The 25,078-nt window shown below is 55.5% G+C and overlaps 1 protein-coding gene across 12 annotated transcripts in view; it reads left to right on the plus strand.

Annotated features, from left to right (window-relative positions):
* Positions 1-24,844, plus strand: part of SLC37A1 (solute carrier family 37 member 1) — an 88,628-nt gene extending 63,784 nt beyond the window's left edge. For 8 of the 12 annotated variants that reach the window (XM_067035171.1, XM_067035174.1, XM_067035172.1 and 5 more), the window contains 9 exons: positions 1,980-2,111; positions 5,321-5,411; positions 7,123-7,185; positions 7,631-7,716; positions 9,624-9,672; positions 10,797-10,870; positions 13,693-13,771; positions 19,575-19,672; positions 19,845-20,233. In XM_067035171.1, coding sequence (XP_066891272.1) covers positions 1,980-2,111; positions 5,321-5,411; positions 7,123-7,185; positions 7,631-7,716; positions 9,624-9,672; positions 10,797-10,870; positions 13,693-13,771; positions 19,575-19,672; positions 19,845-19,973 — 801 coding nt within the window. In that variant the 3' untranslated portion in view covers positions 19,974-20,233. Of the gene's footprint in view, positions 1-1,979; positions 2,112-5,320; positions 5,412-7,122; positions 7,186-7,630; positions 7,717-9,623; positions 9,673-10,796; positions 10,871-13,692; positions 13,772-19,574; positions 19,673-19,844; positions 20,234-23,435; positions 23,501-23,929 lie in introns of those variants that run through there. The other 4 variants (XM_067035175.1, XM_067035176.1, XM_059064002.2 and 1 more) reach the window with 1 other exon arrangement.
* The last annotated feature ends 234 nt before the right edge of the window (positions 24,845-25,078 follow it).

Below are 25,078 nucleotides of genomic sequence, written 5' to 3' on the forward strand. Positions count from 1 at the left end.
TTTCACTTTCTTTTCTCTCTTTATCTGGCTGCATTTCGTGGTCCACCCGTCAGACAGCTTATTGAGAAAATGTCTGTCCTGTGGTTCTCAGCCTTGACTACACATCGGGCTCTCCTGGCTCCTGCCCCCGAGACTGCTGTATTCGGTCTGGGGTGCAGCCTGGCACCGGGGTCTCTCAGAGCCCCCAGGAGATGCCAGGGTTGAGAACTAAAGATTTCGTCTCCTACACTGGACAGCCGGTGTAATTCACGAGAGAAGACTTTATTTCCGAACTCAAATCATAATTCTCTGTTTTCCTAAACCTTTGCGGAATCGTCGTCAGGAGGCTGTTCTGCTTCCACACGGGCGTTTGTCATCTGCATCCTGAAACGTCAGAGCACGTGGTTACCTGCGACCATGTTCACCAAAGGCCGCTTCTCCATGCCTGAGTCATGGTGGGCGCTGGGCTTCTCGGTGATGCAGCCCTTGCTGCCCGAGAGGTGAGGCACTCAGTGCTCAGTGCCCATAGGGCTGCAGTTGCTGTAGCCTGCCAGCCCGTTTCCCAATTTCTGTCTTTCACCGGAAGAGAATTCTAATACCAAGAGTGGGATGCCGCAATGCGTTGTCATTTTTTTAAAATTTAACTGCATTTTGTGTGTGTGTGTGTGGTATGCGGGCCTCTCACCGCTGTGGCCTCTCCCGTTGCGGAGCACAGGCTCCGGACGCGCAGGCTCAGCGGCCACGGCTCACAGGCCCAGCCGCTCCGCGGCACGTGGGATCCTCCCGGACCGGGGCACGAACCCGTGTCCCCTGCATCGGCAGGCGGACTCTCAACCACTGCGCCACCAGGGAAGCGCTAACTGCATTTTTTAATCTAACTCGCATAGATTATAGTGAGATAAGTACAATAAAACCTATTTAGTTTTGTGGTAAGTCCAATATACATAGAAACATTTCTTTTTCCATCCTTGACCTATATAGTGCCCTCATGAAGGACACTTTTAGATCATCCTTGCTCTGACTTGATATCCCCCCCCAGAGTCGAGGACCACTGTTCTTTTTTTTTTTTTTTTTTTTGCCGTATGCGGGCCTCTCACCGTTGTGGCCTCTCCCGTTGGGAAGCACAGGCTCCGGATGCGCAGGCTCAGCGGCCATGGCTCACGGGCCCAGCCGCTCCGCGGCATGTGGGATCTTCCCGGACCGGGGCTCGAACCCGCGTCCCCTGCATCGGCAGGCGGATTCTCAACCACTGCGCCACCAGGGAAGCCCTGTTTTTTGTTTTAATGAAGATAAACTTTGTCCTTTAGGGATGTCCGGAATCAGAATTTATGAAATAGTGGAATTGGTTTATGAATTTTTAAATAATATTGTTTTCGATCACGTATGTCCTTTGTGAACTCCTTAAAAAACACAGGATCATGGAAAGAATTTATCAACATTTCATACAAATTACATGTAATTCTACTATTCGGTGATAACCATTGTCGGTTTAGAATTTAGCTTCTTTTTTCCTATAAACAGATCCTTTAGCCACCTACTTACATAGGTACATATTTAAACATTCTTTGAGATCATAATGAAAAGGCGCTTTTGAATGATGTCGTTACTTGATGTTATTGTAAGCACCTTCCCGTGTCATCAGATCTCACAAACTTTTTTTTTTCACAACTGCAAGATATTTATATGGATGTACTTTAGCAATTTTCCTCAGTGATGGTGTGACATTGTTTATCATATAAGTATTTTTCCACTTCCCAAATTATTTTTCACAGAGTCCTAGAATTGTTGGGTCAAAGGATAGGGTTTTGTGTGTTTTTAGTTAGTATTTCCCCAAAGCACATGAATGTTAATGGTCATAAAGCCATGACCACAGGATGTTACGCACGGCGTTCCCCAAGACCCTTAGTGGAGCAGCTTACCACACCTCAACCAAATAGACTACCCGGTGACACCTTCTCTTTTCTTTTCTTTTACCTTTTCAACGGGGTCTCTGTCTCCAGGACCCAGAGATGCAGTGCTTACTGCTGTCGGATGGAAAGCGCTCCGGCCAACAGAACCACGTGGTCATTCTCCCGGCAGACGGCGGGGGCGGCGGCGCGGCCATCAGCTTCGTAGGGGCCTTGAAAATTCCCGTGAGTACACGTGCCCAGGAGAGTTTCAAAAGGGGGCATTTATGCTTACTATGAACGGAAACTGGCCTGTTGATAATCAAGCTTAAAAAGAGAAATCCGTGATTCTCCGGATCACGTAATCCATAAATTAGAAATCCATAGCATGAACCAGAAGTTGCAGACAGGTCAGCTCAGGAATGAATGAGGCTGCAGGGTTGTGTTAGCCTCTTAATAGTTATAAAATATATTATATATGGATATTATGTATGTGAAATTCATGGGCTCCCTCAGCAGAGCATCTGGGGAGCTATGCAGAAGATTTTGAGCAGCTGTGTTCTTCTAACGGGGAGCCGCGGAGGGTGACGAAGGCAGAGCCAAGGACAGAGGCAGGACGAGAGGAGAGAGCACACCCTGCCCCTGGGGCCCGGGATGGGCGACCCCGTGGGCCACACTCAGGAACACCCGGGCTCCTGCCCTTGGGTCCTATGCAGGGGAACAGGCGTGGGTCTCATGCAGCAAGACCGCTTCCCTCACGCCGGCCCCCGGGACCGTAGCGATCGTGTGGGAGCTGGAAACTAAACAGTGCACCCAGAGCCTTAGAATCATGGCCCGGAAATGAAAGAACCCAGAACTTTGGCTTTAGAACAGAAACTTCTGCCAGCACCCAGATGAAACCGGGCTGTGGAGGACCCTGTTGCCGGTCTCCTGCCAGAAGAGGATGCTGAGGACCAGGCCTGGACTCCTGGGGTCACTAAAAAAGATCTCTGTGGCCTGGCCAGAGGACAGGCTGGTTCTAAATTAAAAAGTTACGCTTTAGATGTTGCTATAAATAAAACAAGTAACTTTTCTGTTGTACCTCATTGCGTAGCCACCTCAGATACTTTTGCTAAGAAGTAGGGTGCACAATCCATAGGAGTGGGGGGGTGGAGAGGACAGGCTTCAGAGCCCTGGCCTGGCCTGGCCTGACCTGGCCCTGCTGCAGGTGAGCTGGGTGTGCCTGACAAGGGAGTTCACCACTCTGGCCTCCACTTCCTCACTGTAATGCAGGCTCAGGACCTAAATTACTACTTAATGCTCTTCTGAGGATCAAATGAGATCCTTAACTACACAGTAAGCGCAGGGCCAGGCACATGGTAAGCATGCAGTACGTCACCCACACACACCCTCATACTGGGTGTGACTGTGAAAACATAACTTGCTTAACTTCAAGGGCACCGACATGAATTGCATATTGTGTGCTTTGCCTAGTTTTGAGGGGTGTTCGTAACCATGCAGTATAACCTGGGAGGAGCAGGGGAGGGGGTCAGTACCTTAGTGTTATCCGATTTCTCACTCAAATTTCCCAAGTGATATCTGGACTTACTGTCTCACAAGGGCCACCTCTTTCTAAACGCAGACATAGGATGGAACACAAACAAGCATTTCACAGTAGCCGTGAGACTCCAAACCTCGGTATCCTCATCAAGGTCTACGTTTCCCTGTTGGGCGTTACCAAACTCAGGCCCTGCTTCTCGCCCTCGAAAGTCAGTACCCGAGAGGCAAGTGTTGGTTAGAAAGGAGAGTCGCTTTGATCAGAAAAGCTGACAACCCAGGGAGAAGGCGGACTCATGTCCCCAAAACCAACTCCAGAGATTCCGCTCGGCCATGAAAGTTTTTAAAGAGAAAAGGAGAAGAAACCTCAGTTAGTCGTTGAGGTAAGGGGTCAGAGTTGTCACCATCCCCCAGAGTGGGCAGGCTTGTTGACTTCTTGTGATCTTTCTTTAGATGCTGTCTTGTTCACACAGTTTGTTCGCAGGCTTACTGACGGGGAAGCTAAGGAAGAGAGCTGGTCATCCATTGATATTAATTACTTATTCTTCATTTTTACTTCTTTGATCTAGGAAAGAGCCAACAGGTTAGGCAAGGTATTGTGTAATCAAAAGATCTGACAGGTGTGCTTAGGCCAGAGACGCGTAGACCATGGGGGTGCCTGGTTTAAGGTTAGTTACAGTACAGCTCTGCTAAAGTGACGAGAGAAAGGGCATCTCCTGCAGAGAGCTCTTTCCTTCCAAAAGCTGCTGACAGGACCCCCTTGTCAGAACGTCATCCCATTTCTATGGGTTCACGGGGGAAGGTCCGTCTTCTATAACTTCTTCATGCTGACTTAGGATGCCATATTCTCAGAGTGGGAGAAGTTGACGTGGGGCACCTCTTTGCTGGAGATTTTAGTTGCCTGCTTCTGTGCACGGGCGGAACAAGCGACAGTTACTGGGCTGGCCAAAAAGTTCGTTCAGGTTTGTCCATAACGTCTTACGGAAAGACCCAGATGAATTTTTTGGTCAACCCAATATTCTGACGCCCACAGAGACAGAGATTATTATGTGCAGTAGTGTGAATCCCGTTCTCTTGAGGCCAGTTCTCAGAACTGTGCTGACCGTAGATCCAGGACTGCTGAAGATGAAGCAGCTTTGTCATGGCTGCAGTCTGGTCAGCATGAAGTCAGCGTTTTCCTCTGGCGGCAGTTACAGTATCTGCAAAGCAACTCAGGAATGTGCATCAGATACTGAAAGATTCTGTGACTCTGTTATCCTAGTTATTAGCTGCTCGAGCCTACTCCCTTGTGACTCAGGGAGGCCTGGGAGACTTCAGCTTCTCTACAGACAAGAGGCAGGGGCATGGAGGGGCCTTTGTACTTGGAGGGGGAGGGGGCGTTGCGGGGTTCTGCCTGGTTCCATGGGTGTTTCTCCAACACCCACTAGTTTGCTTAGTCCCAGGCAGGTGGAGGTAGCCTGTGTATCTTACAGAATAGTCGGAATTGTTTGTGCTGTGGGTTTCCAGATCTCTATCCTTTGCAGTGATTTCAGTTTTAGGGGAAAAAGAAACAGCCAATAAATACTCAGTAACTAGATGACTCTGCACAACATCTGTGCCCTTTGAGAACCCCTTTAATAGCTAAGTTTCAGAGAGATGTGGTGTGAGAATTAAACCAGTAATATTTTTTTAATTGACTCTGATCTGATGCAATGACATTGAATTTCAACCCTAAAAGGTAAGAGACCATATCGGTCAGTTCTCCAGTTACCTCACGTCCTCCACAGCGATACAGTATCCGTGCATCTGGAGGTGCTAGAACCAGACCCAAGATGTGGGCTGTTTTTACGAGAATGAAGTGCTGTGTAATTCTATTGCACATTTCAGCAAACCTGCTGAGTCCACTTTCGGGGTGAACCCCGGCTCTCTCTCTCTTTCAGGGCGTGATAGAGTTCTCTCTGTGTCTACTGTTTGCCAAGTTGGTCAGCTATACTTTCCTCTTCTGGCTTCCACTGTACATCACAAATGTAGGTGAGTACCTGTTGCTGGCATCACAGCTGGGAAGTTCTGTGCAGGGTCTGTGATCGGGACTCCCTTTTATCCACTGGTGTCTAGAGTCTTGGAAAGGAAAGGGATGCCTGATGCTTTTGAATCAAACAACATGATTAGTAGAAATGTACAGACAAAAAGAATTCAGACAGCAACGTTTTATTGCCATAATGGTAACCTGCATGGGGTTTAGAGGGTTGACACGGTATATCCCAGCTGTGGCTACAGATTCCGCGGGCTTCTTCCTATCTGGGGCAGCCTGCTTTTAAATGTAGGCTGCGTCGGACTTTGGGTCACAGCACCTGGTGAGCAGGGACAGAGGCCTGAGGGATCTGAGATAATAAAGGCTGCATAACTGGCCTGGAAACTGCTTCTTGGAGATGAGCTCTAATTCTAGGGAGCAGACAGTTTGTCTCGCATTTCCAGAGTCCCGCAGGGGCTGAAGCTGGCGATTCCGACAGAGCAGCCTCGCCCCGTAGTAACGCCCACTCCCTGGCCCATGCGTGACCGCGTGGGAACATGCGCAGGGACCAGCAGCTCCTCCGGGGAGAGGTCCTGTGCAGGGGCTGCAGCCGCGGCTAAATGGGGACAGGGATGGTCAAGGAGGGCCCCGAGCTCTGGGCCCCGGGGTCAGGGACTGCGAGGCTAAAGCACAGAAGCCGGGGTCCCCGGGAGGAGCGGGCTCTATAGCAAACGTGAAAAGAGGAGACATTTGGGACACGGGGGCTCCAGAATACAGACCAGGAATTCCTGGCAAGTGTCGTAGGACCAGCGGAGGCGGGTGTGAGCCCGAGGCCGGAGGGCTGGGTTTCTCGGGGATGGAGGTTGTGGAGGCGGTGAGGGGACCACCCTGTGTTGTTAGCAGGGACCCGGTCAAGGCGGGGCTTCGGAGCTTCCTTCCCGGGCTAGCGACCTCCTGGGGTGACGAGTGTTACCGCAGGCAAGGCGCCCGCAGTGTAGACACGTGGGCCCTTGATAGGCCGGCCCTGCACCTTCCTCCCCAGCGGTCTCCTGTGACTGCGAAGGGCTCACATCATGAGTTAGCGGCACTTAGCATCTGAGGGACTGTTTGAAAAGAGCAGAGTTCCCGGGAGGTGCCATTCGGGCCTCTGGGAAGGGCGGGACCTGATTCACAGTCCAGAGGCTCCCAAACCTCCAGGCGCTGGCCAGCCGGAATCCAGCGTAAAGCTCAGGCCTTGTGCTGAGTCCAGCGACGGGTCCTGAGCTGAGCGTGAGGGCACCTCGGTCTCCGGAGGAGGAGGAGAAGGTTCCACCCCGCCGCCTCCACCGGCCTGAAAGCTGGAGGTCGTATGGTCCGCGTCCAGGGCGCTCTTGCGGGCCACTCCCTTCCTCAGGTGGTGCCCCACAGGCCCTGCCTCGCCTTCGGGCCGTGTCTGACTCCACGGCCGCCCCGAGGGGGGCCCAGGGCGAAGGCGGGGTGATGCTTAGACTGAGCCAGGGGAGTCCTCAGGTCTTGGTTAGGAGTGTTTGGTTTCCGTCCTGTGTGTCTGCCCACAGAGTGGACTCTTCTTCTTCCTTCTCCTCTGATAATTACTACCTTGACACTAATCTGATAATGGATCTAATAACTGCTGCTTGGTTTAAATCGTGCCTCTGAAACAAAAGAATGTTGTGTGAGGCCCGCTCGCTGCTGCGACTTGCTTGCGGTGACGCTCTGCTGTCACGTTCATAGATCACCTTGATGTGAAGAAGGCCGGCGAGCTCTCCACCTTGTTTGATGTGGGCGGGATCTTCGGTGAGTTCATTTTTGTTCCACTTGGACTAAAACCTTCACCAGCGCAGCGCTTGCACGCCCGTGGCCCGCCCGCCCTTTGAGTGGACGTCCAACTGGGAGGCCCCTGAGCCGGGCCTCTGAGGGCGGGTCCCTCCCCGTCCTGAGCCGCGAGCTGCTGCTCCCTGGGGACCAGGGCGCACCTCACATGGGCCACGGACGGGCGGTGTTAGGACCCTCGCAGGCAAAGGGGCTTTGAGGCCGGCCCGAAAGCCGACCCCTAGACCTAGGTGCCCTCGGGTCACGGGTGGGCAGCGCTGAGGCAGCTTCCTGCTCACGGGCTGTGGAAACGGGTCTAGAGAGGAGCTCGTTCTCTTCTTGCTGCTGCTGCAGCGCGGGTCCTGCTTCGTCTCCACGGGGTCCTGCCCTGGCCACACACACCCCTCAGGGTCCTCCCTCTCCCTTGCAGGTGGGATCCTGGCAGGTGTGATCTCCGATCGACTGGAGAAGAGGGCCTCCACCTGCGGCCTGATGCTGCTGCTTGCAGCCCCGACGGTGAGACCAGCCCCCAACCTCATCAGGGCCCCTGCGCCTCTGGAGACAGCTTCTCTGTTTTCCCCCCAGCACACATGCCAGCTGACCGGGGCCCCCTCCTCTCAGGGCTCTGGTTTCTGGGAACTGGCATCACCTCAACCCCAATCAGTGCCCCCCACCCCCTCTCACTCTCCCCCTCCCCCATGCACACTGCTCGCTGCACACTGCACACTGCTTGCTGCACACTGCTCCTTGCACGCTGCACACTGCTCGCTGCACACTGCACACTGCTCGCTGCACACTGCTCCCTGCACACTGCTCCCTGCACACTGCTCCCTGCATGCTGCACAGTCTCCCTGCACACTGCACACTCTCCCTTCTCACTGCACACTGCACACTCCCCCCTGCACTTTGCACACTGCTCACCGCCCCCCTGCACTCTGCACACTGCTCCCTGCACACTGCACAGTCTCCCTGCACACTGCTCACTGCACGCTGCACACTGCTCACTGCATGCTGCACAGTCTCCCTGCACACTGCACACTCTCCCTGCTCACTGCACACTCTCCCTGCTCACTGCACACTGCACACTCCCCCCTGCACTTTGCACACTGCTCACTGCCCCCCTGCACTCTGCACACTGCTCCCTGCACGCTGCACAGTCTCCCTGCACACTGCTCACTGCACGCTGCACACTGCTCACTGCACACTGCACACTCTCCCTGCTCACTGCACACTCTCCCTGCTCACTGCACACTCCCCCCTGCACTTTGCACACTGCTCCCTGCACACTGCACACGTGCAGCAACGCTGCTTCTCACTCATCCCTGGCTTCACGTGTGCCGTGTGGACTGTTCCCTTTGGCACACCCTTCCCCCTTTCCCTCCCCCTCCCCCAGCAGGCTCCTGCTCATTTTTAGGGTCCCTGCTGCAGCTGCCCTACCCGCCTCCCCAGGCAGCGTCAACCCTCCCGTCATAATACAGGTTCCACTGCTTTTCCAGCGTTTAGTGGTGCGTGACCTTGGGCGGGTGACTTTCCCTCTGAGCCTCAGTTTCCTCATCTGAAAAATGAGGATGACAGTAGCACCACCTCACGGTGTGAACGTGAGGATCAAGGGGAACATCGTTACACCATCACTGTTTTCACAAACAACAACATCACACATAGTATTATTACTTGTCAACCTGCACTGTAATTATTTGCCCATCTGCCACTCCACTGGGCTGTGACCGTCCCTAGAACAAAGCCCAGTCTTCAGTCGTCCTGGGGCCTTGGACACTGCCCAGCACAGACACTCAAAGAACCTTGACTCAGAAGTGCTGAGTGTGGCCTCCTCGCCACCCAGGCCCTGGTGTTCGGGACAGACAGCCTGGGAGGGGACATGGAGCTCGGGAAGCTGCCCCAAACCCAGGCAGGCCCCTCCCCTGGGAGCTCAGAGTGGGGACACCCCCCTGGGCTCCCAGCTCACAGGGTGATCAGACCCTGTGTGTCTGAGACAAGCCTGGGGACAGTTTGCCAAGCACTCTGGATGCCTGTCTTTGGGTAACCTGCCAGGGTGGCATGCCCTGCCTTCCTTTCTAGGGGTTTCCACCATCTGGTTGGCTGCCTGAGAATCACTTTTCAGAAATATAGATTCCAGGGCTTCCCTGGTGGCGCAGTGGTTGAGAGTCCGCCTGCCGATGCAGGGGACGCGAGTTCGTGCCCCGGTCCGGGAGGATCCCACGTGCCGCGGAGCAGCTGGGCCCGTGAGCCATGGCCGCTGGGCCTGCGCATCCGGAGCCTGCGCTCCACGACGAGAGAGGCCACAACACTGAGAGGCCCGCGTAACGCAAAGAGAAAAAAAAAAAAAAGAAATATAGATTACTGGGTAATCTCTCAGCTAGTCGTAGTAAACCTTTGTCTTTCTTTGGTTTTGACACTGTTCACAGCTCTACGTATTCTCTGCCATCAGCAAAATGGGTCTAGAAGCCACCATCGGTGAGTCTATGAGGCCTTTCTTTTCTTTCACACACATTTTTTTTTTTTTGTCCACACAGCCTTGTGAAATGAAATTTAAAAATCAGCAAAGAAGCATGCAGTTTGTGCAGTGTGGCTAAAATTGTCCCCGTGTCCGTCTTTGGGGGATGGGGGGACAGATGGGAGAGGCCCATAGAGACTCCTGCTCCCGGACCTGAGGCCTCAGGTTTAAGGGCCAGCGTGGGAGGGTGCAGGCCCCTGGGCTGGGGCGGTGAGAAGCTCGGTGCCCAGTGCAGGAGGCGCTCGGAGAAGCCGCATGTGCCCCAGAAGGCAGCAGGCGGGGCCGCGGAGACCTGCGTCCGCAGCATCACCAGCCCAGGGGCACCGTCCCCTCTTAGCTGCTCTGTCAGCTCCATTCTGGGCACACTTGCTATTTTTAACTTCCTGCAAGGAGCGCTGTCAAATTATGGCTCTGACGCTGAGTAACTACTTCTTCTGTTGTCACACGGCAGCGGTGGGGATTGGCAGGGATCCCATTAAAAGTTATCCAAGGGCAGGTTCCTGGTTCAAGGACACCATGGAGTCTCCTGGGACCCCTCGGCCCAGAAGCTTCCGCACAGAGTAGTGTGAACCAGAGGATGGTCTGGGAAAGTGAGCCAGGGGAGAGGTTATGAGCTCGGTGGTCCCGCCCATGCGGAGCTGGGCTGTGCAGCTGTGGGTGCCGAGAGGAGACCCTGTCTGCTGCAGACGAGGCTGTGGGTGGCGGTGGCATCCGGGCGCTCACCCGCGTCACATCTGTGGTCCCGTCTGTGGTCCCGTCCGTGCCCGGACGCCGGGGCTGTCAGTTCCTCTTGGCTTTTGACAACAGCTGCTGCCCATCGGGTTTGAGCAGGCGGGGACCGGGTCCTCCGAGCAGAGCTTGGATCTTTGGGCAAGTGTGATTGGACTTAGCGACGTCTCAGGGCAAGCTTGACGGAAGATGTTTGTTACGCTTGCCCCAGCAGCGGCCACTCCCCGCGCGGCCTGCGTCCCGACCCGCTGTGGTGCCGGGATGCCCGCCGAGGGAGTAGCCAAGAGGGTGGGGGCTGCCCGCAGGGCCCTGCTCTGCTGGCTGACACCCCCCACCCCGGTTTCTGCCCCCGCAGCCATGCTACTCCTCAGCGGGGCCCTGGTCAGCGGGCCGTATGCACTGATCACGACCGCCGTCTCCGCCGACCTGGTGAGTGCGGGCAGCTCAGCGCAGAGCCGGGGCCAGATGCTGCCCGGGGCGGCCGCCCCTTCCGTCGTGACGCGGTGGTCTCTGTTAGTAAAACGGTCTGTTTCTACAAGCGCTCTTTTGCAGATGCTCAGTAAGGAGGCCAAGAGTCTTCTGAAGCAGATAAGGGGACATGGCGGTCCCGTGCCATAAACAAGTGGGCTGAGGTGGTCTGAGGCCCGAGGTCCGAAGCCAGCATCTGGCTCTCTCCTCTGAGTTGCCCTGGCAGCCCCGGAGGCTGGTGGCCGTGTGCCCCAAAGCCCCCGCCATGGGGGCCTCGGCGGAGTCCAGCCCACCCCGGGTGCCCCCTCTGTGCCCAGCCCCCTGCTGGTCTTGGGGACTTCAGGGACAAGCCCGGTGGGGTCCTGGCCCTGGGAGGACATACTCCAGGTAGGAGGCCAACATGGTAAAGAAATGGTTCAGGGTGTGCAGGGTGGTGAATGCCACGGCAGGGCCACCCGGGGCCTTGGAATCCACGGGGGCTCCTGACCAGTTCTCCCTGGAGGGGAGGCTTCTTACAGGTGACATTTGCCCCTCGACCTTAGGGGCCCTGAGAGAGCAGGGCTGTCTCATCCGCCTGATAGGAAAGACAGGCATATCGAGCAGTGGCCACGTGCGGACATCTGAAGGACACACTGCACTGAAATACAAAATCCCCTGTTAGAAGGTAGTTTCCATAAATAAACGGGAGAGGAGAGGCAAGTGTCCCGCACAGAAGGGCTCATGCAGGTCCTCTGCGCTGGGGGAGGGAGAACACCTCCCCTTTCCCAAGGGTCCGCTGTGCCCACGGGTGTCCTCCCACAGAGGGCAGCGTGGGGAGGGGGAAATAGAGCAACTTCTCAGGGGCGAAACCTGACAGCCCCACCTCCACCAGGGGTCACCGCCGGCACCAGCAGGGACGCGTCACATTGATGCGCGGGTGCCGGGTAAGAGGCGATGAGCGCGGCCCTTCACCTCCGCGGCCCCCCTCCCAGAACCCACACCCCATGCAATCACGAGAAACAAGCAGAGTCCCGGAAATAAAGTCTGAGAAGCTGTCACAGCCCAGAGGAGCCCCAGGAGACACAACGGCTAAATGTTATCCGGTGTCCTGGGTGAGATCCTGGGACAGAGAGAGATTAAATTAGACACTGGGTCAAAACGCAGGGGGTCTGGACACAGTGTAGATGTTCGTGAGTCCTGCCTCGGTAGTGGGTCATTCGTGGTAAACACAGCCTAAAGGTGTAAGATGTTAACCGGGGAAAGTGGGAGCACCCGAGCGCCCTTGAACTTTACTGCCGGCTCCGGTGGCCCCCTCTCCACTTCGGCGTCTCTCAGGTCCGTTCTGCATCAGACCCAGAGCCCGCCAGCCTGCAGCTCTCACTCTCCTGTTTAGAAACCCCAGCAAGCCCATGCCTCTGCGGTCCCCACGCCTGCTCCCGTGTCCCCTTCTCTTAGGGCCGCGGGCAGTGCGCGTGCCTGGCCCTCGGCCCTCCTAGAGCCGCCGGCCAGCCCTCGTGCACTGTCTTCAGCGTCCCAAGCTCCTTTCTCCCGGGCAGAAGCAGAAGTCCTGTCCCGACAGGTCAGCAGAACAGGAAGGAGGCGTGCGAGGGGCGCTTAGCTCTCGCCCGTCCCCGCGAGGGCTCTGGCCCGGCGTCGCGCCGACAGACAGCTCCTCAGACTGCCTCTACGAAGCGTGTCCAAGCTCCTGTCTGTGTGAGCACAAGACAGTTCTGGAAGGGTGTGCTCCAGCCCCGCGGCGCGTTTGCCCTCGTGGAGTTAGAGGGCGGAGGAGGGACTTGCACAGATTCCACAAAACGTGGACTCTGGGGCATGAGCTCTTCGTGTGTGTGCTTTATTTTATACTATAGATGTATGTATACACACACAAGCACTTGTATTTTACAAGCTTTGGTTTATTTGTATAGCTGTAGGCTTCTGGGCACTATTTTTCCAGCTTTACTTTTTCCTTTTATTGTCCTCAGTTTGTGATTTTTTTGCCCCCAAACCTAGATGTGTGCTTTTTTTTTTTTTTTTTTTTTTTTTTTTTTTTTTTTTTGCGGTACGCGGGCCTCTCACTGTTGTGGCCTCTCCCGTTGCGGAGCACAGGCTCCGGACGCGCAGGCCCAGCGGCCACGGCTCACGGGCCCAGCCGCTCCGCGGCACGTGGGATCTTCCCGGACCGGGGCACGAACCTGCGTCCCCCGCATCGGCAGGCGGACTCTCAACCACTGCGCCACCAGGGAAGCCCTAGATGTGTGCTTTTTGAAGACCAGAGGTCCTGTTGGTTTTTCGTTTAGGACTCGTGCCCCCTCCGCTGGTTTCTTGGGTCCTGCCCTCTTACCCGTCCCCGGGCATTTGCCACTAATCACATACTGCAGCGACGTCTCACCCACGGCACACAAAGCCCCAGGCAGACACGTGGACGCGGGCGTTAGCACCGGCACAGCACAGGGACCGGACGAACACCATTCATCTTGTCATTTTCCACGCTGGCCGATACGGCGCCTCGGCGATCGTGCCGAGGAAAGATCTGTTTATTGAAGAGAGTTCTAAGAACTTTTTCAAACTAGAATATATTTGGACAGGTATTTCTGATGAGTTCTTACTATTCAAAGCACTTGAAACTTTGCATCTTTTTCCAAGGTGAGTTTGGGATGGAACAGAACTTAAATTTTCTGATGGAAATACCCCGCGTTTCGCTTTGCAAAGTGATTTGGGTGAATTGTCATATAGGAGGTGTAGGTTTATTTCGGCCTCTGCTGTTGCCGGGACGTGTTTCCCATTTGTGTTTCCCTCTCTTCTAGGGGACTCATAAGAGTCTGAAGGGAAACTCCCACGCCCTGGCCACCGTGACCGCCATCATTGACGGAACTGGGTCTGTAGGTACGTGGACGCTTTTAGCCCATCATTGTGGCCCTAGGGGAGACACGTCACCACATCCTAGTGAACAGGCGCCCAGGATTCCGGTTGCCTTGGTGATATCAGGATCAGCTGGCCTTCTTAAAGTGTGAGCAGATCAAAAGCACATGCAAACCCAGAGCAAACAGGTGGCTGGCGCTGCCTGTCCTCTTTGGTCGGATGGTTCCAGAGGAGACCTGCGCACGTGGCTGGCAAAACAAGGTTTCCTCGGTCTGAGAGGAGGTGGACCCAGGTCTCCCTCCAAAAGCCGGTGGTGGGCAGACGATGGCCCGCGGGCCGCTGGGCCCCTGACCGTTTATCACAGTTGTTTCAAGGGAGATAGAATCTTATTCCAATATAAATGACAGGTGAACTGGTGGGTGCCACAGCACACAAGACTCTGAGTGTCACCAGCCCCGTTAAGGATCTTGGAGAGAATGCAGTAGCGTATTCTGGAGGGAAAAAGGAGCAAAATAAGCAACTCACCGCTCTGAGCTGGGCGGAGGGGAGCTGCTAAACAGCAAGCCTGTCCTGATCCATGAGTGAGAAGGCTGACAGCAACGTCCTTGAGCTTTGTTGAGCCTCTTGGGAGGAGCACACAGACCGGGACCCCTCCTGCCAAGACCCCAGAGCTGCCTGCCCCGGACTCCCGCGTCGGCGAGGGCGCCTTTCTGGAGACACGGGGACTGAAGCTGGGAGGTGGGCTGGAGTGGCCCCCACGGCTGCTGCGGAGGATCTCGGTTGCATCCTGATGTGTCACCTACTGCCCCAGGCCCCTGAAGTAGGGGGACAATGAGAGAGAGGGCAGGCCAGGTGGGGAGGGGCCCTGGGGGGGTCTGGAACACCCTTGTAGCAGTAAACCAAGCGCTTGCCGGACAAAAGCGGCTCTGTAAGCACAGTTCCACCCAATACTGGCCTCTCCGTGGGCCCTCCTCGGCCCACCCTGTCTGGGGCGTGTGGACCGCTCCCTGCCCAGGCTCGGGGCCTCTCCCCGCTGGCCCGCCCTCCTCTGGAGCACCGTCCGCCCGTCCGCTCTGTACTGTCCTCTCTCCCTGCCCCTGAATGGAAGCCCCAGGAGGACAGGAGTTTGTTTCGTTCTCGGTTGTACTCTGAGCCCCGAGACGGTGCCTGGGATGCAGCAGGCACTCAGTAAGTGGGTGAGGAAGGAGTTGCCCGGTGGCCGTAAGACGGGCGATCGCAGGTGGGCCGGGCGGGGTCTCGCAGCCAGGCTGTCGGGTTCGAGGATGGGGGGCCGGGTGGCAGAGGCCTCAGCCCGCACGGCTCCCTGGGACGGGGCCTCCCCGGTCCCTGCTTGCGCTGCACTCTGTGGTAGTGCTCACCGCTCTGATGTTCTCGGTGAGACCGTCCCCTCGGGGGCACCTCTTGGGAACCGGGGCACAGGTCTGGGGTGAGGGAGGCAGGACAGGGGGCCGTGCCGTGTGACGGGTGTCCGCGGCCTGCCAGCACCCCCCCCCCCCGGGCTCTCACGGCCCCTGAGAAGTTTCCCACAGCCTGGAAGGTGTGCCGTCGGGAGACTCCTGGGCTGAGCACGGCTCTGAGGGGCTGCGTGACCCGCCCGGCAGCATCCTCTCTGCCTTCTGTCCACAGAGGCCTCTGTCTGAGTCAGTCCAGCGCACGCTGTGACCCCCTTTTCTGAAAGCAAATTGGGAGCTTGGCCGGCAGCCCTGATTGCATTTTAAAGCAGAAGATGGGGGGTTAAAAAGAAGAAAATTATGAAGTAGCCTAAAGAACACATTTCTCTTGATCTCCTTCTCAAAACAAGAGGGAAGCAGAAGTCGTTGGCCCACAGGGTAGAGGCTCTGCGTCTCTAATCGGGGGCAGGCTCTGAGCTGCAGGAGGAGCCAAAGCCCAGCTCTGCGCACCTGTCACCCCTCACAGGAGGAGGGCGGAGGCTAACTCAGACCACCCCTGACCTCTGCACTCCACGCTGCTCATCTGGAGTCATCACACCCACCTGATGGCTGCGGGTCCTGCATCCGGGCTCTGGCTGAGACTCAGACTCCACGCGCTCTGGCAGCCCCAGTGCACCGGGGCAGAGGAGGTGGTCGCCATGGAAACAGCATGCAGGCACGGCCACCACTGTCTCCCCCACTGTTCCTCTGCTTAAGTGCTGCCCAAGTAGATGGAAGCAAAGCAAGGCTCAAGCGGAAATGCGCACTGTTCCAGCAGAAATTCTGTTCACAGGGGCGTTTACCCTGATGTATTTATTTATTTATTTATTTTTAAATTTTTTTAAAAAAATATTTTTTTTCGGTACGCGGGCCTCTCACCACTGTGGCCTCTCCCGTGGCGGAGCACAGGCTCCGGACGCGCAGGCTCAGCGGCCACGGCTCACGGGCCCAGCCGCTCTGCGGCACGTGGGATCTTCCCGACCTGGGCACGAACCCGCGTCCCCTGCATCGGCAGACGGACTCCCAACCGCTGCGCCACCAGGGAAGCCCCGATGTATTTATTAAATGTTGTAAATGTTGGTTCCGACGGAGACAGAGCTTGACTGATTGTGAACAAGCTGGTGCCTTCTCTCAGTTCGCCAGAGCCAGGCGGTTGCAGGGACACGAGTTCATGTGTTTGGTGCGTTCACAGGGTAGAGAACTGCATCCCAGCGGGCTGCAAGGCTGGCTGGTTCTATATGTTTATACAGAGCGATTAAATAGAGCCCTGAATTTCTTCAAGTTAATTTTTATTTTCTCACAGTAACACACAGTGTTACTTTAGAAACCAGATAGCAGTCTTGGAAACTTATTATAAGGCAACATGACAGTCCCCTGCCCACGCCCCCTCCGCCCCTCTTTCTAGAAGCCGTCACTTTCAACCATTCTTTCCAGTCTTCCCCACATACACATTTACATGTTTCTTGGTCTGTCACCTTTTGACCTTCTCTCCTGTCCTCCTGGCGAGGAAGCTGGGGCCCCTGCTGCCCGCAGCCCCTCGTCTCCTCCTCCCCAGCCATCCGGACTGCTTAACCTCGCTCACTCGAGCCCAGAAATAAACTTTAACTATACATCCTTAATATGCACGTTTTTGTTTTTCCCCAGATTAACAAATGTCCTGTTTTCCCTTTTGTTTACATTTCTGTCTCGGCTGTTCCTTCCTCTCCAGCATGGCCGGCGGCCTGCGAGGGGCCTTTTGCAGCCACGTGACCCCTGTGCTCTGCCTAGGACACGGCTCTCATCCCAGAGCTGCTTGTACCGCCCTCCTGCAAGCCCCTTTCATGTCTTGCCCACGGTGGACCCCTGTTTCCAGTTCTCTCCCTTGATGGATAGTCTGTCTGGGTATAGAATTCTAGCTGAGAGTCCTTTTTCTCCAGAATTCTGGTGTCTTCTAGCTCCCGTTGTCACCACAGAGAAGCCCGTTGTCACCCTTAGCCCAGGCCTCCACCTCTGACCTCTGGTCTTTCCTCTTGGAGGCCCCCCGGGCTCACCTTACCTCTGCAGCCTCTTTGCATCCCCCATGCCCTGGGCACCCGGGCCCACCCAGTCTGGAAACACATGCCCCTCATCCCTGGGAAAGTGTGCTGTGTTTTCTCTGTGACGAGTCTCCTCTACTGTTTTTGTCTTCCTAGAAAACCTGTTAGTTGGATGTTTAACCGTCTGGATTCATCCTTCAATTTTCTTTTTTCCTTGCCTGATGATGTCTTTGTTGTTTTCCTCTGCTTTCTCAGGGATGTTCTTGGCTTTCCTTTCCAACTTCCTTACTGGACTTTTTATTTCAGGCATCACAATGTTATTTTCATTAGTGTCATCCTGCCCTTTTAGTGCATCCTCTTCTTACTTCTTGGACGCAGTGTTGTGGGATTGAATCCTGTGAAATTACTGAAGTTGGATGGTTTTCAGACACAAAAGTGGGAGTTTCGCATGATTCAACTTCTTTTTCTGTTAGTCCTCGGAGGGTATGACATTTTCCTGGGAATGTTCTCCTCCTCAGTTTCTTTATTTCCCCCAGATTCCCCCTCCTCCCAGCTCGTTTGCTTTCACGTTGAGGCTTTCCTCTACACGGGTGAACCTTGGCCATCCCATCATATACTCACATCTAAGACAGAGCCACTAACAACTCGTCAGAAGCCCTTTCTGCACGGGGGGCATGTCAGCTGCTGGTCTTTGGGGTCCGACTGGGGTCTGGAGGAGGAGCCCCCCCCCTGGACCCACAGGGGTGTGACCTCACTGCCAGCATTCTTGCCACTGGGGTGTGTGTGTGTGGGGGGGTGATCACTGAGTAGTGATGCTGAGGAGGAGAAACCTGGGATCAGAGGGGCTGGAGGGTCGTATCTAACAGTTCATTATAGAATAGTCTCGGCCAGATCCCGTTTTCTCCTGCTGCCCCCCTGGCCCCCCGCCTCGTGGACTTGGGCAGTCTGGCTCCGAGCTGGGAGTCCCCGGCCCCTTCTCGTGAGCAAGGAAAACCGTGCCAGTCACGCCCTTGAAATCCCATCCTCAAAAGCAGTGCCTTCTCTCATCCACCCGTCTCCTTGTGGGTTTTAATTTTTTTTAGCTCAGTTATGGTTCATCCTGGGGTGTTCGGGAGGGACGAGATAAGCACGTGTGTACAATCCACCACGTTTATCTGGAGTCCTTCTGTGAGTTTAAGAAAACACAATTGCTTCTCCAGTTATAAAAGTAGTAAGCACTCTTTGTGAACACTTAAAACAATGTTAGCACGTCTAACGTAGGGAACCTCATCATCCTATCTCTCAGAGGTTAAATCTCAGTCAGTAACTTGGTGTGAATTCTCCATGCTCCTCCCCGTTCCAAGCCACTGAACCATCCTACACGCGTTTCATAACTTATTCCAGTCTCTCTTAGGAAAATAAACAACTGCTGCAACAAACATTCTTAAACAGATATATCTTTGGATATTTTGAGGAATATTTGCTTTCTTTTGTTTTATCGTTTTTTTAAAAATTATTTTGACATAATTTGAGACTTACAAAAAGGTTTCAAAAATAGTACAAAGAAATCACATTTGCTTTATCATTCCCTCTCCTTCCCTCTCCCCCTCTTTTCTCTGTCTCTCTCTCTATACATACACACCCACACACGGGCACATATGTATACACACGTGCGTGTATACTTATGCATATACACGTGCATGTTTTTTCCCAAACCACTTAAGAGTAAATTGCAGACAATGCTGCCCCTTTTACCAAGAGCTATGTATTCAGCGTGTATTCCCCCAAAACAAGGCATTCCTGGTATGACCCCAGTGCAATGAGCAGCATCAGGAAGTTAACAGTGATACAGTATTAACATCTGCAAACCTTATTCATAGTTAACCAAATATCTTTATAGCATAAGAATATCTAAGGCTGTGCGTTAGGTTCTGACTGCTGTATAATAATTTTTAATGGGATTGTTGGGTCACAAGAATGGATATTGTAAAGTGAAGACACATTTTTAGATTTGCCTCCAAAGAAAGCTTGTACCAATCCTGCCCTCACCAGTACAAGTAGCAGGCTTTTTTATCCCTTACCAGTCTGACAGGCGGGAGTGACATTTTAGCGTTTGATGTGGTTTTTCTTTTTGTTGGCCGCGCTCCGTGGCCTGCGGGATCTCAGTTCCCCACACAGGGGTCGAACCCGGGCCCCCTGAAGAGGAAGCTTGGCGCCTTAACCAGCGCACCGCCGGCAAAGTCCCCTTCACGTGCTTTTTAAGTTCGGAGTAAGGTGTTGAGTACCTTCCTGTACGTTTACTGGGCCCCTGGGTATGTCGGGTAGTCACGTTCCAGAGTTTTCTGCACACAGCACCACGCGTGTCCCTTTGCCTCGTTCCAGGAGCAGCGCTGGGCCCGTTGCTGGCCGGGCTCCTCTCCCCGTCGGGATGGAGCAACGTGTTCTACATGCTGATGTTTGCAGACGCCTGTGCCTTAGTGGTGAGTCACCTTGCTTTCCACCCAAACAGCTTTCGCGAGGGTCTCTGTGGCTGTCAGCCAAACACCGGTGGCACTTTTTCCCGCGGACTCCTGCGGCTCTTGGTGGAGTTTGGGCCGGTGCACAGACCCCTAAACGTTCATGGTCCCTAGGCCCTTTCTCTGGTTTAAACAGATGTCCGAAGCGGCAGCAGGTGGTTTCCAGCAGGACGGGAGAGAGGCTGAGATGGGGCTCGTGTGCGCCTCGGGTGGGTTCTTGAGCTGCTCTGCTCCCAAGCGCCCGCCTGCGAAGTGGGTAGAATAACAGCACCAGGCACGGGGTTGCCGTGGGGATTGAAGGGGACGGGGCACCGAGCTGGCCTCCCACCCGGGGCCATGACTGTCCCCACACCCCTCCTGCCCCCGGTCGGCCGCACTGGGGAAGCAGCTGGTTCCCGCACCCAAAGGGCTGCAGTTCTGAAGAGGAGCCCGGGCCGCAGACCTGAAGCCACCGTCTCCTCTCGCGTCACCCAGAAAACCGAATGTTGATCCCATTGCAAATGAGCCGAGGATCTTGGAAATATCAACTCCATCAATTAAGTGAAATTTTAATATTTTCATTCCCGGAAGCCCTAAGACACAGCTTCCCCCCCCCCCATTTCATACAGAATCAAATACCGACTCTCAACTTATGAACCTGTTAGGTGTTAAAAGCAGCTCCTCAATTAAGAATCCCCGGATCATTTCCACCGAGTAGCAGTGAAACTTCCATCGTTATGGCTGTTTAAGGCTGAAAACACTTCGATTTCAGAAATACCGGGTAATGTATACACTAAAGTTCCTTTTAAAGCACAGCTAAACTCGTAAGAAAGGAAAGGACATCCCCAGGACCCCAGAATGTAAAGATAAATAAGTACCCAAGCTGATGCTGGAGCAGCCAGGGTGAGTCGTCGGTCTCGGGAATTGAGGGTCTGGGTGGCTATGCCTCCCCCGCCCCCACAGCCCTGGGACTAAGAGGCGAGGTGCTGGGCTGGCCCAGGATGCGGAGCTGGAAGTGGAGACCCCTCGTCAAGCCCGGACCGTCGGGGGTCCCTGCGTGTAGTGAAAGCATGCACGTTTGCACACTGCTACAGAAGACAGCCAGCACCTGTGCCGTCTCAGCCCACACGCCAGACTGGGGGCAAGTCTGCCCTGAGAAGTTTTAGCCGTGGACCTGCTTACAGTAACCTTCCACTTTTTAACTTAGCATTATGTCAATATTACATAACACCTACAAAAAATTAAATAAGTTGGTCCTAGGGTGGCGATGTACCTGGTTCTTCGGCAGAAGCAAATCCCAAACCATGTGAGAGGGACAAAGCTCACCCCCCGCTGCGTGGGGTCCCCCCCCACACCACACCCAGCTGCAGGTGAGCTCACACTCCCGACAGGAAATAGTAGGAAACGGCCCGCTGTGACGGAGGGACAGGCGCGAGAAACAGACCCCCAAACGGCAGGTAAAAGGGTTATCGGATAAACTGTAAAAATACACACTTGTAACATTACTAAGAGGATCATACTGAGTGAAGTCAGTCCGAAAGGGAAAGACATACCCTGTGGTATCACCTACACGTGGAATCTAAAATACGGCCCAAATGAACCTATCTGCAAAACAGAACCAAACTCACAGACATAGAGACCAGACTGTGGCTGCCGTGGGGGAGGGAAGGACTGGGAGTTTGGGATGAGCAGGTGCCAGCTAGTATACAGAGGACGGCCAAGCAGCAAGGACCTGCTGTAGCGCACAGGGAGCTATGTCCATCTCCAGGGATACGCCGTAATGGAAAAGAATACAAAGAAAGATGGTCTCTATGTGTATAACTGAAGCACTTTGCTGTACAGCAGAGACTGCCGCCACACTGTAAGTCAACTAGACTCCAATTAAAAAAAGATGAAAGGGCTTCCCTGGTGGCACCGTGGTTGAGTGTCCGCCTGCCGATGCAGGGGACACGGGTCCGTGCCCCGGTCCGGGAGGATCCCACATGCCGCGGAGCGGCTGGGCCTGTGAGCCGTGGCCTCTGAGCCTGCGCGTCCGGAGCCTGTGCTCCGCAACGGGAGAGACCACGACAGTGAGAGGCCCGCGTACCGCAAAAAGATTTAAAAAAAAATTTTTTTTTAAAGATGAAAAAATAATTACTAAAGATGGCAAAGAAGGAACTGAATTCATGAGCAAAGAACAAGAACTAAAAAAGACAGAGCTGGTGACATACAGGTAAAAGGAAATCACCCAGAATGCAGCGCAGAAAGAGAAAGATGGAAAATACCAGGGAGCAGATGGAGATTGGAGGCTCAGATGAGGCGGCCCAGCACCGTCCAGGAGGAGTCCCAGAGGACGAAACGAGAACCTGAGGTCAAAGCAGTCGTTGAAGAGAAGAGAGCTGGGTGTGAGGGATGTGGGAGCGGATCCGGGCGGATCTGCAGTCACCAGCGCACGGCAGACTGGCTTGGAAGCCCCGACTCCAGTTACTTACAAGAAACACACGTGAAATGTCAGAAAGGACGAAAGGGAAAACACATAGCAGGCAAACAATAACTGCGAGGCTGAGGCACCGGCTAGATTAGATGAGAGACGACAGCCAAGATCGCTGCAGGAGGGCTTCCCCGGGGGCGCAGCGGTTGAGAGTCCACCTGCCGATGCAGGGGACGCGGGTTCGTGCCCCGGTCCGGGAGGATCCCACGTGCAGCGGAGCGGCTGGGCCCGTGAGCCGTGGCCGCTGCGCCTGCGCGTCTGGAGCCTGTGCTCCGCAACGGGAGAGGCCGCAACAGGGAGAGGCCCGCGTACCGGAAAAAAAAAAAAAAAAAAAATCGCTGCAGGAGAGAGAGCGGGAAGGACAGTCAGCAGGCGGCTCGCTGGTTCCTCTGAGGACAGTCTTTTCAGCCTTAAAGACCAGACACGCCTCTTCTCTTCTGGGGTCAGTAGGCCAGTTTCAGCTCCCCGCACGTCTGAGGCTGGACCTCCACGAGCCCGGCAGGTGACCCCGGGGGCCTGCGGACTGTCGGGCTGTGATCACGCCTGGGGGCCTCTGCTCTCCGAGCCCCGGGCCTTCCCCTCTCCCTCTGACCCCCGTCACACGGGCCTGCAGCCTCTGGGGCCAAGAGGCCCGCTCCCTGCCGGGCAGAGCACACAGACGGCCCCTTTTGTCACGTCTGAGAAGCTGGTGGGGCGGCCGGCGGGCCCTGAGGCGGCAGGGCCGGGGCTCTCGCAGGAGCTGCCCCATGAAACGGGGCCGCTCCAGGGATGGCCGGGCAGCCTCCGGGTCAGCTGGCCCTCAGAGATGCCCTGGTCTCCCCCAGTGCCACCGCGACCATGGGTCACCTTGTCCTCACTCTCTGTCTTTTGCCCATTTGGACACTTTATGACTGGACTGGTTTCATCTTAAACAGACATCCTTCTGGCTGGAATCTGTCCCAAGGGTTTTATTCCCAGGAGCACGGCCTCCGCAGTGACACAGGGGACTCAGTGCCCAGCAGCCCTGCCCTGGGGCCTGGCCCGTGGGCGGCTGTGCGGGGCACTCCCGCCGCTCTGCCTGAGGCCTTTAAGTTCTTTACGTTCTGAGGAAGAGGCCCCTCCGTGGGCAGCTGCCTCCCCGGTGCCCCGCGGGAGAGCCGCAGACACGGTGAACTTGAGCGCCAGCTGGGTTGGGCTCCCGGGGGGCGGGGCTGCTCGGGCACCTTCCCGGGGACAGCAGGGCACCACCCCCAGGGTCTCCTGGCAGTAACCGTGGCCTTGTCTTTGCTCTGGGTGCAGTTCCTGCTCCGCCTCATACACAAGGAGCTGAGCTGCCCGGGGTCGGCGACAGGAAACCAAGCTCTGTAAGTGCGCCCTGCCCCCCGCGCCCCTCAGCCTCTGAGCGCCAGCCCGGCCTGTCTGCTGCCACCCTGCTTCTCCTAAAAGACCACACCTCACCCGTGGTCCCTGGCACTGCACGCCTCATTCACGCTCATTTTTCCTTTCCTAATCAATACCTGGTGTGGATACGACCCCGGCAATCTCTCCTCAAAATGGAGTGGAAAAGTGTGCGGGAAATTTGCCTCTTTTGTGCTGCTCTTTGAGCTGCAGCTTCGGACAAACGTAGCAGCTCCCAGGCTCGGCCTGGCTCCCCCTTCTGTGTCCTCTCCTCTCCCCTTTTCCGTCCCCAAGGCCTCAGGACAGGAAGGGAGAAGCTCCAGGCTCTGCGCTTTGGGCATGAATTGAGCGCTGCAGGCTGGGTGACCAGCTGCTCTTTCACCCTCCTCTTGCAGGTTTAAGGAGCATTGACCCCTCGAGTCCCGTGGAGGCAGGCTGGGCCAGTCCTTCACAAACTGTCTTTCAAGGAAGAGTTCAAATAAAGGAGCCTGTGTTGAAAAGAGTGATTTCCCCTTGCCTTTTGCACATTCACCTGGGAAAGACACACAAGCCACCTGGAGAAATCCTGGTACTGTGTCAGCCGGGCCGTGGAGCTCCCCGGCAGTGGTGGAGCAGCCCGTGGGCAGTGCTGGCTGCCGCCCGCTGAGCCCCACGAGCTGGCACCCTCGGGGTGCCTCGTGGCCCCTCCGCATCCTGAGTGACCGCGGCGCCCAGGGGAGCCTCGGTCTCTCTCCGGTACTTCAGCGCGGGATGTCGGAGCGGGTGGAGCTCGGGTGGCAGGAACATGCCGGGGGACAGTCAGGATGCTGCAGGCAGTCGGGGTGCGGACAGCAGAGATGCCTCTGCAAGGACAGAGCTGACGCCTGCATCAAAACCACGACAGGGCTCAGACCCATCATGCCACCCAAGGGACGTCCCCAGCACTGCCCCCTGCTGTGCACCCACCCGGCAGCGGTCTGGGGTGCACCGCGGTAAAGCCCTCAAAGCCTGTGGACAGGCTGCAGGACAGACGGCCGCCCCGGAACCGCGGGGGTTCCCGTCCCCGGAGCCCCAAGGGCCCCAAAGCCACTGGCCCCGGGTAGGGTCGCGGGGAGGACGCGGCGAGGCCGGGCCCCCGTCCTTGGTGACACAGCACTGGAGCGGATTTATTTATTGAAATGGGTGATGTGTTACAGAAGCTTAGGGAACTTACATGGCCTCTCTTTATCGATTCAGACAAACTCCGATTGTTCTCTAACCACTTGTTTCCTCGGGTGTTGCCTCTAGGTTGTTGACCTTTGAAATAAAATGTTTAAAAAAAAAAAAAAAAACTCAGGCAGAATGTTGGTTATTTCTGCTCACATCTCCATTACATTCAAAACAGAAAACTTCCACATAGAGCTTCCTGCCATTGGTTTTCTCAGGGTCGGACAGGGTCCGTGGTTTTGCAGCTGGAAGCAGAGACCGTTTCCAGCAGAGAGGTGGCGGGGGGGGGGTCACCTGCTTGCGGACAACTCGCCAGTCTACACAGAAGGCCGTGCCCGGGCCCCAGCAAACCCAGCGGC

Source organism: Kogia breviceps, chromosome 5 (assembly GCF_026419965.1).
Source record: "Kogia breviceps isolate mKogBre1 chromosome 5, mKogBre1 haplotype 1, whole genome shotgun sequence".
Lineage (NCBI taxonomy): Eukaryota > Metazoa > Chordata > Mammalia > Artiodactyla > Physeteridae > Kogia > Kogia breviceps.